The sequence below is a fragment of the Etheostoma cragini genome, chromosome 19 (assembly GCF_013103735.1).
Source record: "Etheostoma cragini isolate CJK2018 chromosome 19, CSU_Ecrag_1.0, whole genome shotgun sequence".
NCBI classification, from domain to species: Eukaryota; Metazoa; Chordata; class Actinopteri; order Perciformes; family Percidae; genus Etheostoma; species Etheostoma cragini.
In genome coordinates, this window is record NC_048425.1 from 11,288,033 (window position 1) to 11,306,917 (window position 18,885).

General features: G+C 42.6%; 2 protein-coding genes across 2 annotated transcripts in view; one reads left to right on the plus strand and one right to left on the minus strand.

Moving 5' to 3' along the window:
• Nucleotides 1-835: 835 nt before the first annotated feature.
• LOC117934937 (neuroligin-2-like) lies at nt 836-11,292 on the plus strand (the record flags this gene model as incomplete). The annotated part of the gene is made up of 5 exons (XM_034856957.1): nt 836-1,169; nt 4,788-5,053; nt 6,282-6,435; nt 7,401-7,767; nt 8,301-11,292. Coding segments are annotated over 5 exons (1,956 nt in total), but the record flags the coding sequence as incomplete, so codon positions are not given.
• Nucleotides 11,293-14,340: 3,048 nt separating this feature from the next.
• Nucleotides 14,341-18,885, minus strand: part of si:dkey-85k7.12 (interferon-induced very large GTPase 1) — an 8,111-nt gene continuing 3,566 nt past the window's right edge. Inside the window, exon 6 of the mRNA XM_034857373.1 lies at nt 14,341-18,880. Coding sequence (XP_034713264.1) covers nt 14,514-18,880 — 4,367 coding nt within the window. The 3' untranslated portion in view covers nt 14,341-14,513. The remainder of the gene's footprint in view (nt 18,881-18,885) is intronic.

Here is an 18,885-nt window from a genome sequence, read left to right on the forward strand (position 1 = left end):
ATATAATAGCTCCTTGGTACAAAGGAAAACGCTGGATACGCATGTGGTTAGTGGAATCAGTTCATTTTTAATATGGCATTTGTAGACAATAAGAAAATACAATTAATTAATTAACAGATTAAACAGACAAAAAAGTACAGGTAATATCCTTTCACAGGTAATTGAAACATAGGTAGGTTTAACCTTATCCAAGTTGTCCATGGTTTCTACATTACTGATGTTTAAATTGGGTTAAGGGATATCCTTTATTGGCTTCTTGTATAAAGACGTTTTTCCTGGAACACATTTTGACATGTCACAGAAGGACAATGAATGACAGCTGAATTCCATTTAGCTGCTTCAGTTTCAGTGCACGCTGGCTCACTGTCCCACATGGTGTCATGGCTTGCTGGGACACTTAAGTAACTTCCATCTCATAACAATATTAATAGACAGTTGTTTTGTTCCAAAAAGAAAAAGAAAAAAGACATTGTACAATCCTAAATTCCATGCACAGTGTGTCATCACTTGTAATCCAGTTAGGGTATGATTCTGATCAGAGTCACCTACTACATGTATGGGAGTGCAGACTGGTAGTCTTTAAGGGGCTTTATGTAAAAGTTCCTGCTACATGCCATTAGAATAAACCTCATTAAGAGAGTAGCTGAAAAAGCAATTTGCTTTCTCTGTTTGCTTTCTGTCACTCCTTGTTGATGACACACACACACACACACTCACACTTGTGCTGATTCCCTCTCAGCCAGAAGCTGATTTACAGGCCAAAGTAGGGAACATTTCCCCGACAGGTACTAAATACTAAAGGTACTGATGCTAACGTCATCTTGTCTCTCTCTTGCTTCTTTATTCTCCTCCTATCTCTGCATCCCTTCTCCTTCTATATCCTCATTTCCATTGTTCTTTTCCCTCCTGTCCATCCCTCTCCTCTCTTAAATATCCTCCTTCACCGTCTTCCTACATCCATCGTTGTGTAAACAAATACCCAGGCTTCCTCAGCACCGGTGATCAGTCGGCTAAGGGGAACTACGGCCTGCTGGACCAGATTCAGGCCCTGCGTTGGCTCAACGAGAACATTGGCCACTTTGGCGGAGACCCAGAGAGGATCACCATCTTTGGCTCAGGAGCTGGGGCATCCTGCGTCAACCTCCTCATCCTCTCACACCACTCGGAGGGTAAATTAAGACTCTGTTGCATTGTGTTGTGTGTTTTCTTGGTACAGAATCCATTTTTCTTTGTCTGTCACCTCAACTGTTTTTTTTTTTATAGAAAAACCTTTTTCATCAGAAAAACTCCCAAGCACAATGTAGTTCCTACTGTTCATTAGATTACTGTAATATCAAGATTGATTTAGGTTTTGTTGTGTGTGTGATTGCTAGTAGCCTGGATCCAGCCCTGCAAATGACTCATTACTTTTTACACACATTTTTTGACACATGGGTTGTGGCTGCTTACGTGAATTCCACCCAATCCATTCCTGTTTTGAGTCCTTAGTTTAGATCATTCCTCGCTTATCCCTGAATAGACACAGTGCATATTTACAAACCATCTGTGTGTATTTGTTCTGTATATTTGCTGGAAACAGATGGCAAGGTCCACCTGAATGTCCAGTTCAACCTTGGAAACTCCAACAAAATATTGTATTTTCCTGTATTTGTTGCTGGAATTACTTGCTGCTTTTAGCTTTATTTATCCTTTGGGCATTTGATGACCCATGTAAATGTAATGGAGTATCATAACCCTGCTATAGCCATATAGTCGGATGGAAGCTCAGCGAACAGCGTCCATCCCAGAAATTGTTAAGCCCTGTGATGTTCGCTTGACACCTCTATCCTCCAAGGAAAACACTGCTTATCCTTTGAACTGAAGACTTTAAGCAGTCAGGTGGCTAATGAGCGAGTCCAGGTTTGATCCAGGTTATGTCGTTCATGTCAGCGGAGGATAAATGACACTGGAGCTCCAACATTAGCCCACATCACCTGACTTGGCGAGCGCTCCAGGCTCTGTTAACAGTCCACTTCTCGTCAAGCAGAGAGACCCTACCTCCTGTCGGAAAAAAAAACCTACATCCATGTGACCTCATGCACCCCATTACCAACAACACACCCCAAGGGCTGAGTGTTAACATTGCACCACCAAAAGAGTGAGGCCCACGGACCAATCAACTTTGATTTGAAGTGAGATCAGTGTGGCAGACGAGGCCACAGCCAAATGGTCACACACTCGCTGCCTTTGATCATGCTGTTCTCGAAGCTGTCCTCCTTCAATCGTATCTTCTCTGTTCTCTGCGCTGCTCGAGGACTCTCCCTTAATATCTCTCTCCTCTATTCATTTTCCATCTTGCACACACAAACCGCAAAGGACAGAAACAGGGAATAAATGGTGGGTGAAGAGAGAGAGATTAGAGACAGCATGTTCACACAACTATACATCTGTTTCAATCACGTGGGTGTGTGTGTGTGTGTGTGTGTGTGTCCGACACATCTCTAACTTTGATTCATTCTGTCTGTGCCTCAAGAACAAAGTGTTGTGTCAAAGCTTGAGTGAGCATCTGTGCACGGCTGGCGTGTCAATGTGTCCATTTAACACAACTTCTCTAATTACCACTGATGTCTGTTCACCCTTCATGTTAACCCGGGCACACAAAACCTTATTGGCCTTATTGGCAGGTGACCTACTTAGCCATTAAAAACCTCTAATGTTATTTATTTACTGTATATCATGATAACAGTCGTTACAAAAGGGCTTGTTACTTGCATAAAGGGCAAATACAAAGCATTTTGGCTCTTTGAAAAAGTTTAGTTTTGTCTTAAATACTTGTATTATGCACCCATTACTTAAATAAGACATATCATAATCACATAAGTTTTCAACCTCTGACTGAAATGCTCCATTTTAGCGCCTGTCTCATTTGGTCCACCTCCTGAAAAAGCCCAGTCTGCTCTGTTTGGCTAGTTCGCATATGCAGTCTTCAACCTCTGGGTGGAGAAACTCAGATGGGGGGGCGTTATATTCTAATGAGCCTGCATGCGACATAAGAAGGGAAACCAAATGAGAATGGCTTGTTCAATACAATGTTTTTTGAACTTTGGTTGCCAACAAAAACGCAGACTTTTGGGCTTTCTTATTTCATAGTTTTTGGGTTGTTAGGCACCCCAAACACCCAAATGTATGTGCACAAGCACAGCAAAAATGAGTTTTTCAAGATATGTCCCCTTCAGTTACATATTATTGGCATTTCCATTTAAAGCATTGGTGGATTTGAATCCACCAAAGCTTGCTTGCTTGTTTTGACATGGCAACAAACTATTGGCAGTCATTGTAGTTTAATCCTTAATGTTTCAGGGGAGCCCCCGGTTTAGCAGCAGAGGGACTCTAACGGTTGTGGGAAGCCTGTATTAACCCCTTGTCTACTGTCGCTGACTAGCAACCCCCTCACACTGCCACCAGTCCATTTTCATGCCTTCGCTTTGTCATCACCCCCATCGGCATCGTCTTCCTCGTCTTCATCAGCATCTAACGTCGTAACATCAGCCCTTTTGACGACCGCCTGTCTGTCATGCTCCCCCCCACCCTCCTCCTCCTCCTACCCCCGCCAGGGATGCCAGGTAAGGAGTCTGTCATCCCCACCCTTAAGGGACACCAATCATGTCAACAACACACCGTCACAAATCAAGTGTGACAGCAGATATGCACAGGATGGATGGCAGGATGGAAGCACTAGACAGTATGGGGGGGGGGGTTGTAAGTGATACTGATATGATGAAGCGGAGGATGTAGAGGGGAAGACATTATCCAAGGGATCCTGTGTTTAAGGAAAGAGGAGGAGAGGTAATAGCATTGTTGAGGGAGGAGATATAGGACAGAATATACTCATGGTATGTGAAAATAAGGGAAGTAGCCAAATGTAGGAAAGTACTGAGCAGGGTTTTAGGGAGTAACAAAGAAACTTATTTTAAAGACAAATGAAATAATACCTACCTTTCACCTCTCTCTTAGTCAGTCTCTCCACTTTCTTTCTTTCTCAGTGCAGATATGTAGGTATAGCTGTTTCCTAGCTACTTGTTACTATAATTGATTTCCCAGGGAAAGGGAGTTCTGCTTAATAATTAACTGACCAATCTTCAGCCCAGGAGAGGGAAGGAGAAAGAAAAAGGGAGCGCGAGAGGAAACAAGTGAGGCAGGCGGCCTTTTAACGAGCCACTGGAGTGGTTCAAAAGGCACAGGACAGGCAGAACTAAGGAGAAAGAGAGAGAGACAAAGGGGAAAACAGGGAGAGAGAGAGAGAGTCTGAGAGAAGAAACAACCCGCACAAGGAAGAGAAAAATAGCTCTCTTGACTTCTTAGATGAGTGTATTTCCAGTTCGGCTTCCTACTTCTTTCTTCTTTTTGTCTGAGCTATAGCACCACATTATGCTTTATCTGAGATACTTCGGGTCTGTGGTCCCATCCCTCTGCCAACTTTGCTCCAGTGAGAATGATGAGATGAAAAAAGTCAAAAGTGGTACATTTTTTTTAAAGGGAAATTCTAAAAATGGAAAAAGAGAAAGTGATATGTGATTTCCACATTAATTAGTCCCTCTCAAATCCCATCCTGCCCAAAAACTGAACTATAGTCAACTATAGACAACTTCCCAGAGCTCCATCAGGCTTGATAAAATGCAAGAAAATTTGGGGGGAAATGCACATGAGGTTTAGAGAGAGATCACTTAACATTTCACACTGTATTTTACACGTGAAATGTACCCCCTCATACCGTAAAATAAAGGCCCTGTTTCCATCTGTCTCCTCAGGTCTGTTCCACAGGGCCATAGCCCAGAGTGGAACTGCCATCTCCAGCTGGTCTGTCAACTACCAGCCCCTTAAGTACACCAAGATCTTGGCCCGGAAGGTGGGCTGCACCTACACGGAGACGGCCGACCTGGTCGACTGCCTGAGGCGCAAGAATTTCCGGGAGCTGGTGGACCAGGACATCCAGCCGGCGCGCTACCACATCGCCTTTGGCCCCGTGGTGGACGGAGATGTGGTGCCCGACGATCCGGAGATCCTCATGCAGCAGGTGAGTATCAAAGGTGGCACTGCACACGTGGCCTGTGCTCTTTTTTCTTCTTCTGGTTTTCATTGTAGGAGTAGATTGAGTTAAGCTGTGATGACACACCTGATACAGAGAACATGAAGAAGTTGTTGCAGTAGGTGTGAGTGTGACCTTTCCACAGCCTTGGATTCTGGTGGTGACATTACCCGGCTGGTGTGAACTCACATCCTAAAAACTGCAGCACATTGCCTCGGTGGTATATTCTAGACTCATGGCTCACAACCTTTTTTTTTTTTAGTCATACAAAGCCTTTTGTAAATGCAAACCCTTTGTCACAGGGTGCATGGCTGGGAAATGACAGACTTTTTTCCTTCTCAGCTTCATAGGAATACTTTTAAGCGGCCCAAAGAGGTAACCGTATAGTATTTCACCAAAAAAGAGGAAAGATGAGATATAATCTGTAATAATAAACCTGTTTTTATATCTGGCTAATTTCTTTTTTTTATGACCTTTTTCTCCTCAATTCATATTTCACCTTGTAACCTCCAGGTTTTGACTATAACACAGTGCAGCCACAAGTCATGTTACATTGTACATGCACATGACTAACTTTTTCCTTACTGGAAAAACTTTCACTGTCTCAATATTGCTTTCACTTATCGGCCCGTATGTTTAAAGCTCTCAATTAAAAGGAAGAAGATTAGAAAAAGGAGGTGAAGTAAGTAAAAAAAAACTACTTTTTCAGCTACTTTGTTACTAGGCTACCAGACTCTCCCTATCCCTCGATTTGAAATCCCCTCTGTGAAAACTAATTAGAGGTGAACATCAAAAGGTTTTTGGCTGATTTTGTGGAGGAAAATTAGCCACGTCCTAAAAGTATTTAATGTACATTAGTGGAGAATTTTACAAGATATTACAATGGAGCAAAACGAATGTATTTGATGATAACATATGACAGTATTAAAACAGAAAACTAGTTATATTGTCCCGGTCTCTTACTGAACTTGTGTTGTAGTCCTACAACATAAGCTGGACAACAATACAAAGACGTGACACCCTGCACATTTTCATTTCTTGGCATAAATATCACATACAAAACTTGGCCGAGGCTGATTTCGACAAATACAGCAAACATGTTTGTGTTTAGCAGCATTCATGGCTGTAGTGAATGTAGGTGCGTGACTGAAAACCCTGTCTGTCCTTTTTGAATACAGTTTCAGCACTCACATGTTCTTCCTTATTGCACCACCAGGGGGAGTTCCTCAACTATGACATCCTTATAGGAGTGAACCAAGGAGAGGGGCTGAAGTTTGTGGATGACAGCGAGGACAACGACGGCATCTCAGCCGCTGCATTCGACTACACCATCTCCAACTTTGTGGACAACCTTTATGGCTACCCTGAGGGTGAGGATTGCCAAAATTGTGCTTCTTTTGGGCTTTAATGGCTCTTATTTAATGCCATCTACCACCTCTCAGATGACAGAACATTGCAGTGTCATTGTTTATACTAAGTCAAAGTCCCAGTAGATGAACTCTCCTTAGGGTCAACACAAACAAGACTGATTAAAGGATAAAAAGTTATAAAAATAAACAGCATTATTACAATATGTTGACTACCTACAATATAATACAATATAACAGGTTAAATATGTCCCCTGATACCTGAGCTAGATGAGGCATTACACACTACAGAACAAGATGTACTTCATTTGTTGTCACATTATCAAATCTTTTCTACAAAAAAAAAAAAACATCAACAGCAACTTGTCCAAAACTACAGCTCCCAGCAGAAATCTTAAAAATATTTAGACAAAGATAAAATGTGAGCCCCGTCAAAGTGTATCAACCACGACAGGCATACTAAAGAGACTGCCTATCATCGAGATTATCTTTCACCATGGTAGGTCTGTGTCTTGGCCTTTAAGGCTCCAAATGGTGCCTCTCATCATCCCCCAGGCAGCCAGCTCCCAATCACGTTGCTGTTGTTCCTAACAGATCAGCCTGCACATGCCTCACTGCGGGACACAGGCAAAATACAGACACATTTGGATAATGCAGTCACGCGTCCTCTCAAGTGCCTATCAGTCATTCTCTCTTTTGGCCTTTGTGTCGCTCAGTCTGTCCTTTCCGTTTACCTCTCAACTATCTGTCTTTCACACATACATACAAACACACACACCTCTTTCCTTTTTCTGTTATTTTAGCAATGTGTGCTTTCATATTGCTCCACTCTTTGTTTCAGGTCTCTTGATCACTCATCTTTTTAAAATGTTCTATTACTCTCCTCTTAACTTATCACAATTTTCTCTTTTTCCCCTTTACCCCTTTTATCCTGTCCCTTTTCCACCCTCCCACGTCTTATCCTCCAGGCAAAGACATCCTGAGGGAGACCATTAAATTTATGTACACAGACTGGGCAGACAGGGACAATGGCGACATGCGGAGGAAGACCCTCTTAGCTCTGTTTACAGACCACCAGTGGGTGGCGCCAGCAGTGGCCACCGCCAAACTCCACGCCGAGTTTCAGTCCCCGGTTTACTTTTACACTTTCTACCACCACTGTCAGACCGAGACGCGGCCGGAATGGGCCGACGCCGCCCACGGAGACGAGATACCGTACGTGTTTGGCGTGCCCATGATCGGCGCTACCGATCTGTTCCCGTGCAACTTCTCCAAGAATGACGTGATGTTGAGTGCCGTGGTCATGACTTACTGGACCAACTTTGCCAAGACTGGGTAAGCCTTGCTGATGATTTTATTTCACATTGAAATATTTGAAATTCTCTTTTTGCTCTGTGGCGTGACCGCAGGATAAACTAGCTAGTGTAGTTTGGCAGCGTATTTGAAGTGTCTTTCCAAAGGTTTTTCTTCCTGTTTATTTAAAGTGGTGGGTCTATGATTAGGGCCTGATCTTACGTACCAGATGTCGGTAGAGTTGTTTAGTGTCCTGTATCTCTTTGCTGTAACTTAGAACACAAGGGTGAATTCAGTGTTTGGATGTTTACACAATGTAGAAATAAGTGTCAGGAACGCTTCAGGTGTCCTTTTAACCACTGGTGCTAATGGAAGGGAGTAAAGTACATGCTGAGGAGAAATAAAAACACCCTATCCAGGCCATCAGCGTTGGTTACATACAATAAAAGGCCTTTTATGTTTTTTTTATATGACTTGTCTAGTCATAACTCTTTCTTCTCATGATGAATGATGAATAAATCTTTGAACCGGATTGATTTAACCCTAACTGAAACGTCCCCTGTGTCCTCCACCAGGGACCCTAACCTGCCGGTCCCTCAGGACACCAAGTTCATTCACACCAAGCCCAACCGCTTTGAAGAGGTCATCTGGACCAAGTTCAACTCCAAGGACAAGCAGTACCTCCACATTGGCTTGAAGCCACGTGTTAGAGACAACTACAGGGCCAACAAGGTGGCCTTCTGGCTGGAATTAGTCCCCCACCTCCACAGTCTACATGAGGACCTCTTCCCCACTACTACCCGCTCCCCGCCAGGCCCTGGCCCAGGCACCCACAGACCCTGGCCCAGGACACCGGGCCCCCGCACGACCCGTCACCCTTACCCCACCTTCCCCTCTGATCCTGAGTCTGAGGGTTCGGAGCGTCCTCACCAGGACCTTTTCCCCGGGGACACCCGGGACTACTCCACCGAGCTGAGTGTGACGGTCGCTGTGGGGGCGTCGCTCCTCTTCCTCAACATTTTGGCCTTTGCCGCCCTTTATTACAAGCGCGACAAGCGGCACGAGATGCGCCGCCACCGGCTGTCTCCGCAGCGCGGCGGGCCCGCCAACGACCTGGCCCACAGCCAGGAGGAAGAGATCATGTCCCTGCAGATGAAGCACTCGGAGCACGACGCTCACCACGACATGGAGCCGCTTCGGCCCCACGACATCCTGCGGCCCGCTTGCCCGCCGGACTACACGCTGGCGCTACGCCGTGCGCCCGACGACGTGCCACTGATGACACCCAACACCATCACCATGATCCCCAGTACCATCACCAGCATGCAGCCTCTTCACGCCTTCAACACCTTCCCCTCAACCGGTCACAACAACACGCTGCCCCATCCCCACTCCACCACCAGGGTATAGTAGGGAGTGACTGGCCTAGGGAGCAGGAAGACTGAATCTAGAACGGAGGCCTCTGGATGGGGGCCTCTGTTCTGTTCTCTTACTTGCTTGTTTCTCCAAAAAGCAACGCCATCATGTGCTGTCGAACTTAGCAGCTCCACTGGTGGCTTGTGGAGAAGCGACTGAACAGATGATCAGTTTGGGGGTGGGGGGGGATTTAGATCTTTCAAATATACTGTTTTCAGAGGTCTGCGTTTTCCAGACTCGAGCTCCCTGACATTTGTCAAAAGGACAGATGCTTTTTGCCCCCTTGCAGTTTTCCCTTTTTTAAATTTACTTTGTCTTTGTCTTTTTTCTCTCCCTGGTGTTATGTGCAAATGCTGTTCTCCTTTCTACGTCTGTGTCTTATTCTTGCTTAGTTTCTCTCATTCAACACGTGATTATCTCCCTCTCCCTAGCGCTCCTTTGCTCTAAAGAACAACTAATGAGCTCTAGGAGGTTGCATAGAATACATACACTAATCAAATAGCTATGAAAACATTGATATCTGATACTTTCATTCTACCAGCATTCTTGGTGCCAAGTATGTAGTACTGTGTTTGCTTTCTCACTGAGGGAGGAAAAAAACTAAAGAAAGCGTTTTCCTATTTACTGTCACTTAACAGATGCTGTGTATTCTCATGACAAAGTGCCAAACTGGCCCTTGATTGTGTTTAGTTCTTTTTTTCATCTTCTGTTTCTTTTTTTCAAGCATTTGTTTAATAGTTGTTTTTTGTGGAAAGATTATTTTGCTGAAAATATAGATATAGAGAAATGATATACATAGTTATATATAAATGTGTACAAAGGAGAAAGTATATTAATGCGTTTTCTCAGCGGGGATCTATGCATGAATTATTTTTAAAGAGGGGGAAAGGACACTGTATTTGTCAATGCACGTTTCCCAAATCTAATCAAATGATATCGATCCACTCTGGATATTTTGTTTTATCTCGCAGAACAAGAACGTCACAGAAAATCCTGTAGAAACCCAACCCAGGGGTCATTGCAACAACTGTGAACATACTTCATTCTCTTCTGCAGAACATGATGCTAATCAAAGGTTTTTCTCCCAAACAGGTGAAACAGTGAGCCCATCATCCTACAGTAGCTACTTTTTCTTCCCATCTGTATGGAGATGATGCTTTTTTAGGGTACGTGAGGTACCACATCTCTGTTGTTGTAGCTGGCCTGTACAGAATTATTTTTGTATTTCATTGAGAGTGAGAAACAAAGCAGAGACAGGGAGCCTTTGCTCTTTTATGTATACCTTCCTTGTCCTGTCTGCACCCCTATTTCCAGCACATACATATTCTGTGTGTGTGTGTGTGTGTGTGTGTGTGTGTGGAGGGGGGGGGGGCTAATTAGCAAAGAGATAGAGAGGCAGACAGGTTGGATCACTCCCATGGTAAAAAACAAAAAACAACAACTTTGACTCCAAAATGAGCTCCCTCCTGCTGAGTACCCAAACACCCCCCTCTGTATCAACATCACTTGCTCCCTCCGTCAGTACATCAGCTTTGTATTCCAAACTGACGTTCATATTGCGGCGATCACACGTGATCAGCTCCCCGCTGTGAACCACAGAACTCCAAAACACCTGACTTCACTGTGTCAGCTGCATTCTACACAATATCTGACCTCAGTTCGGCTCTGCTATTATCCTCACATTCAAAGGGGTTAGTTCAAGAATCTAGTGACTTTTTTTCTGAGCTCGTCAGTTGTAAACGAAACTCTAAGCACACCGAGGGTAAGTGGCAGGCCTCCGCGGCCTACTGCGCAGAGCTGCAAGATTTAAAAATATATATATATATATATATAAGAAAAAAGGGGGACTCGGTTCTCCTAAACAGGGTAAAATGCAACACAGTTAACAACTGCTGTTTTCTGATTCTGCTCTTTTCTTTCGGGTGAGAATGTGCAGAACTCCCCCTTTCAATTCTCTGCTACGGATCTCAAACATGGATCACGGGTAATACTCTGGTTGATACAGTATGTGAACTGAACAGGAACACATGGAAGCCTACATCCACTATGGGAGAATAGTTAGTCACCGGTGCTGTCTTTGCTTGTGCTTTAGCTTTAGCCTAGTTTGTTTGTTTGTTTGTTTTGTATTTTATAACTGCCTAACGGGGTGGTGGGGGGACGGGCTGGAGAGGGACAGATGTACCTGGCTGCTCCTGTCAGAGATTTTCTAAGCCCCACTGAAAAGGGAAATGTGCACAATGTAAAACACAAAACAACTGACTTGGGGGGGGGGGGGGGGGGGGGGGGGGGGGGGGGGGGGGGGGGCTGCTACAGGTGGATAAATGCTGTGGAACAGATGATGGACAGCAATAGGAAAAGGTGCGAGCTATAGTGAAGGAGACTTTGGGAGGACATTGAAAAAAAGGCTTGCAGCCTTAAATGAAGGAATCCGGAACAAAAGAGGATGAAGTGATCATGAGCAGAACCCTTTTGGACTCACTCGTGTGGATAAGGAGGCGGTGAGGGGCTGTGAGGTAAACCTCACCACAACACAGCTACAATGACACCATTGGAGGTGAAATCAGAAACTAGGTATTCAGTTTGGTCTGCTCTGTTTCCCTGTCTATTTTATAAGCTAACACTGGAGGGCGCCATTGTGACAAATCAACTGCAGTGTGTCCTCTCTGAGGACACTGCTGGATGTGAGAAGAAAAATACCAAACCAGGTGGCAAGGACAGAGACAGACACGCAACATCTGGAAGAGGATCAAAACTGTACATTTTTAAGTGTAAGAATCAAACAGACAAAATATTTGTAAATATTAAGTTTCTTGTTTGTTTTTTCTTTTCATTTTTCTTTCCGAGTGAATGAATGAAATGCCTATTTTGTGACAAAAAAAAGACAACAGATGCAATTTGCAACAAAAGGCCAACAATTTGAGGTTTGAGAAACAGTGGGGGGGTACAAGGTGCTTGCCACGGATCACTTTTCATGCCATTAGAAAATGACTGTGAATGTTGTCTCATGTTGCCCAATATAGTGGGCATCCGGTAGCATCACCACTCCTAACCAGGACACTCGCTGTAGCAGAATTTCATCTTCACTGCAACCCTTACACAACACAGGGCCTGTCGTTAGCGTATGATATGTTTCCATGAATATTACATTTTCAAATTTGAAAAGTATAATTTAAGTCTTTAGTTTCATTGCCCATTGTTGTGCTCTAACAGCAACAGAAGAATCAGTGCTGCGTGATCCATGTAACTTCAGAGTATTTGTGGAAACCGCAGCGCGCTGGGAAAAAGCCAGCTTTGGCCAGCTAACTGATGTCATGGTGGTGTAGGGAACTGGCCTGTGACTCATTGTGAGGACTTCTAAACGCAAGGTGCTGTCAATTCAACTTCAGCTCACTTCACATGTAGCCTAGCAGTGTTTACATGTAGCCACTTAATCACACACGTTGGACAGACCTGAGGGCTTTCATACCATAAGATGCCTCGTAGAGTAAGGAGTGAGTACAAAGGTGGTCTGCGCTTTTCTTTCCACACGCACTGTGTTGCATTGTGGGTATGGAGGCCGTGTTGACCTGACAGCGATGTGATGTAGCAGGAACGACTTTCTAAACAGTTTAGAGATGGATGAAATGTTAAGTCAATCTGAAAAGGTCCAGTGCACCTTAAGAGTCTGAGCGTGCGGACTGGATGTACGTGGACACACACTCGTCTGGGTTATAAAGTGACTCGCTGAAGCCCTGTGGTTCACACAGTTGAGGCTAGATTTTAATATGCCCAAAAACTGTGCTCAGCCAAGCAAAAATGACCTCATATCACTGAGGTTATTTGACTCTGTGTCGGGCCGTGGTGCATGTAAGCACATGGTTAACACCCCAGTCCCGCCCATAAATCTCCGGCTTGGTCTCCATTGTTAAATTGCACCTGTTGTCTTGTTTAACATTCTTTGTTGAATTCAGAAACCCAAGACTTGAGATGAAGAAAAATGTTAAATAATGGAGTTGAAAAAAAAGCTGATTATTAAAAAAAAAAAAAAAAAAGTATAGTAAAACTATATAAATACATGAGGTGATGATATTTCTGTTTACTTTAGAAGTTATTATACACTGTATGCTGTGATTCTGATCTGGGAAACATTAAAGACATTCATAGCCAGTTGGACAATTATGTCTCTTTATTGATTTGGTTAACACAAGTAAGAAAATATACAATACCACATAAAGAATGAATGATATGTTTTAATTCCTTGTAAAGAAAGGGAATTGGATACCTTACAGAAACAAAAACAAATATGCTTAAAAAGTGAGTTAAAAAACAAATCACGAACTTATGTTGTTTAAACATGTTGACAATACCACGGATGAGTGAGCTTTTAATCTAGTGATTTTTTCAAATACGTGGCATCAGATACTACACTACTACACAATCTAAAACACACTGGTTTAAATGTTGAAATGCAAAAAGGCAAGAACCTCACACATGCTCAATTAGAGAGAAAAAAGCATGTGGCATTGAAAATATAAATATTTAGTATCAGATACTTTCATTTTAAATAAAGACCACATATACTTGATTAAAGCAAACCTGTCATGTGTACATGTTGACAATATCCCACTTGGACAGAATTATCTTTTAATTGATTTTTAAAAAAAAAGGAAAAATATGGCATACAGAAACAAAAAAACATTTTAAATTCAGAGTAAAAGACGTAACTTAAAATACAAATATCTGCAACTTATCTGAAATAGTACTAAGACATAATAGACTTTGATTCAAGAGAATTACATATTATGTTGACATTTAGACAGAATGATCTTTCGAAACATTTCAAATGAAAATATTTTGTATCATATACTTTACCAAAACAACAAAAAATATGTTTTGCATTTAAGTAAACGATCCAATTAGGACAATACCACATAAAGACTGAATGGTGTTCATTTCACAGTGATAAAAACACTTGTGTCACATTTGACTTACTCTGCACATCTTCATTTCATTGAATATAAGAAAGTCATATGTCACACAAAATCAAATTGAACATTTAGTATTTTTCTAACCCTATGCACATTTCCATTGACAATCAAATTAACTTGTGTTCAAAAAATATCTTCATCAACATAAATCGAAAAAATTTGGATAATTTGTATTGAGTATATTACATTCTATCTCACTTTTTTTCCCCTGTTGCATCCTGTGGTAAATATCTTTTTGTACTGTCAATATCTTCAACCGTGTCAACTAATATACAATGTTATGATTTGTGATTCTCTTCTTTATCATATAAAACAAGGAAGATCAAAAATATCTATGTGAGAATGTGAATGAATGAATCTAATTAGAATAATGTGCACCTCAGTAATCACAAAGCATGCACTCTCTCATGTATTGTTAAATGACTCGTTGATGCTTGCCTCTGCTTGCTTACGTGTGATAATTTTCCAAGCTAAAGGAATATCCGCAGGCTTTGCATTATATGCTTTGGCAAACTGTATGTTGAATTTTGCCATTACATATTTCCAGTAGTCTGATGCCTGCAGACTTCCATCCGGTTGAATTTTCCAGTTGCTGAAAATTTCTTTGTAACGCTTGTAAGGGTGAAATGTCCAGTTTGTAGCTTCACACTGAAATTGTGCTTCAGTGATCACAGAGGAAGAGCATATGTCAGTTGTAAGTTTGTTTGTAAGACAAAATCTATATCTACCCAGACCCTCTGGCCGATGTAGTGAAGTCCAGTGCTCAGTGTGGAATCTTCCTCCTGCCTCACAAGGCGCTTTGCAGAATGGACACTGATTACCACATCCAATCAGTTTGGTGAAAAGCTCGTTCTGAGGATTCACGTGAAGTTTTTTTAGTTTCACTTGGATGTTAGTGTGTTTAAACTTCTCTCCAAGAGCGTTTGCCATCTCCTTCACACACTGTGTGAGCCAGTGAGCAAACTGTTCCTGGTCTGCGTTGTTCAGGATCATGAAAGCACCAAGAGCATCCTGGGAAATGACCAGTTTATCACCAAGTTCCTGACAGACATTTTTAACGAATGTCTTCAAGTCACCGCTCTGTTTGGTTTTAGCTTTGTTGGTAGCATTATTTATGCTTCTGACACTTGACTGGAGATGTTGATCCTCAAACTTAAAGGCCGTAGACGGATTTGAGAAGCGTTCCACTATTTGGTCAAGTGTCCATTTCTTCACATACTTCTCATATGAGCAAATATAGCTCTGATAGTTTTCAAAGTCGTCCTTTGTGAGCAAATCCATTAAAACTGAATACTGGAAGAACATGCGTGTGCTGAACTGTTGGCTGGTCTGCATTTCACCGATGATATCAGGACCCAGGGAACGGTTGACAAAGTCTACGACTGCAGGCTCCAAGCAGCGGTTGGTGAATTCTTCTGCCTTCTTCTGGCACTGGTCTCGGTCATGGAACACATCTTTAAAATCAGCACAAAACTTTTCTTTGTTTTGATTCAGACATCTGTAGGGATCATTCATTTGTATGAACTCTTCATGCATTTTCTGAAACTCTCTGGCTGCAAATGCACAGATGTACTGTTTCAGAGAAACTTCAAATTCAATCTCTATCGTGACATCCTGATTGTTGTGCAGCCTCTCATCAATCATGTGTAGGATCTCCTGGATGTAAGTCTCATGGTAATTGTTCTTTTTTTCCAATTTTTCAGTCACAAACTGTGTACAGTCCATTGCGATATGATCAGCTGTTTTTTGCAAAGCCATTACGTGATCTTCAATGTTGAAAAACGTGCTGAGTTTATGTTTAACCTTCTTGTAAAATCCTTCTGCTGTGTATGTAAAAGGCTCCTGTCCACAATCTGTCATGCTTCTTTGACTTAATAATTGACACGCATGACTTCCCTTACGTGAGAGATTGTCTCTCAGGTGGTGGGACACACTTGTGATGACATCCTTGGCCTTTTGTTTAGAAAACGATAGATCATTTACCATTTGTTTCCACATCTTATCAAATTCTTTGTCGAGCTCTTTGTCTGTCATCTGGACTTTTTTCTGCCGACAATGTTCAATCAGTCCACTTACTCTCCCCTCTAATTCTTTTGTGTGGTTCTCCTTGATTCTATCAAGTTCTGTCATTCCCTGTCTGATGTCAGCTGCTGCCGTGAGCTGATTAAGTACAGAGCGCTCCATTTCTTGCCGAAGGCTTTTTGCACTGTTTGCAAAGTCCTCTCTGTATTGTTCAACTAGATAGACGTGGCCATCTGTTTGCTTGAAGTACTGTGTCAAATTGTCAAGGAGTTTTGTCTCCCATTTAGACAGGATTGTGCAAGCTTCACTTTTCAAATGTGTGAGAAGTTCTCTCATGTCAGATACCTCAGATTTCACAGCAACTGTACCGTAGTTGGAAATTCTTGTTTCGGATTTTGTCACCCATGTGTACATTTCTTTTCTGAATTCCCATTCCCATTTGTTGAATTCTGTGCACAGCCTCATGTATGCATCAGCCACCAGGCTGTTTCTGAAGCTGAAGATGAAGTTTTCATGCTTTACTGCATTCCACAGGCTTTTCATCCACTCTGTAAACTCCAAGATATCATTAGCAGATGAATCACAACTTCCCAAAATTTTGATTATGTTCTTCTTGAGCTCATATACAGCTTCACTGTAGCCTGCATTGACTGGTGCCATTGGTGGGTTTCCATTCCAGAGTCCAGGAATGTACCAGTTCCCAGTGTCTGGACTGTACTCCATCACATCGGTAAAGCTCTTGTTCTCCTCTTTCTTTTCCATTTTGGCTGCTGCCTGGGTCATCTCATTTAACTGTTGCAAGAGCAGTTTCCTGTCTCGTAAGTTCTTCTCATGGGCTGAAACATCTGACACGTTCTGGTGAACAAACTGACATTTGGGCCTTTTGCCAACCTCTTTCATCCTGAGGAAAGCATGCACAACAATTTGTAAGATGTCCTTCATTTCTGTTGAATTCTCCATGGCAATATTGATGATGGTGATATCACTCAGCCCCACAACAAGTGTTGCAAGCTCATTGTCGTGCTCATGGCTATTGTCCAGCTGTGCAAGCTCTGGTGACTTCAAGCCCTCAGTGTCAATGATCACTATGAAGTCACAGTTAAGCACTTTTTTTACATCTTCATTGACTCTGATGAGCAACATGAAGGCACCTCGAGTGCATCGTCCACTGCTGACTGCAAACTGCACTCCAAACATGGTGTTGAGGAGAGTGGACTTTCCTGTGCTCTGAACTCCAAGGACTGTGACTACCAGTATCTTGTTCTTAGGAGACACCAAGTCATTGAGCTTAGAGAGAACGTCACTCACCCATCGGAGAGGTATGTTGGATGCATCTCCATCTACAAGCTCTAGAGGAAATCCATCAAGTAACAATTCTGCACAAAGTTCGGGCAGATGCTGTAGTTGTTTACGGGATCGGTCTGTTTCTGGAAGGGAAAGTGAAGCTTCATAGATCTGACCCATTTCCCGGAAGAAGTGTTCAGTCCCCAGTGAGCTGTTGGAAAGTTGTTTGTCAATGTCTTTGATTTCCTCTTTGTTCTCAGAATCTTTGCATTTTTCTTTGTACTGCTCCCTGAGACCAGAGAGTTTTTCTCGGGACACGTTATCAAGGTTCATTCGCATCCATTTCAGGAAATAACATCTTTCTATTCCTGGGCTTGATATTGCGTTGATGAAACATGTCATTGCATTTGACATGTCATAAGAGTTCTGTTTTTCCCTAAGTTTTGTTTTCTGTACCTGAAGATCACTTTTGTATTTTTCTATGTCCTCAGATCCAACTTTTCGAAGCCGAAATTCTTCCTTCTCTAAACAAGTCAATTCTTTCCATATTTGGCCTTGCGAGGGTAACTGAGCTTCTTTGTATTGAAGGATATTTTGAATTTCTGCAGTGATGGCATCTGCATTTTTCTTTGCAGTCTGGCACTCTGAAGAGTCTTCATCAACCCAGATTCCCAGTTCATGGGCGATGTTAGCCATCTGCTCGATTCCCATCTTCATCTTTGTGTTCTCAACAACATTGCTGACAGTTTTGCGCAGGGTTTTGACAAAGTCTGCATCATTCATGTGCTTAGCCTTCAAAAGGATGTTGCTGTTAGTTAGGCCCAACTTGGTTGCTACTTTCTTTAGAGCATTCAAATTGAAATGCTTGCTTTGATGGTTACCCACCAAGAAGATCTGTCCCTTGTGGTGTTGGTTGGTAAGCAGCTCGCATTTAGAGTCGCACTTGTCAAAGAACACAAAAACTGCTGCAGATGTCTGACACAAAAAAGAAAATTGTGTTTCAAACAAAGCAATGTCTCCACGAAGATTGGTTACAGCAACTGGCTCACTGAAAACATCCATGTTTTTGTTCCCACATGGAAGGTACCAAGTAATTTCTGCCAGGCCATTGGATATTTTCCTTGGGATGTCGCCACACTCCATATCACGGTGAACAAAGGTATCGTGGTACTGCTGGGAATTGCTCAGAAGCTTATTGAGGATCTCTGACTTGGACAAGGAGCACTCGCCCAGTCTCACAAAAGATATCATTGGAAGTTCAGAGAGAACAATTCTTTGTTCAATGAAGCCCTTGGATTGTAAAAGGGACTGAGGTCTGTACTTTTTAACGATGTCTCGCATGGCCCAAAGCATGAGTGTGCACTGCTTTGTGTCACAATTGGGAAGCAATAGAGGCACAGAAAACTGACACATGGACATTTTCAGGGCCATTTCCTGCATTACAAAACCATCAGAACACAGAAAGAGAGCA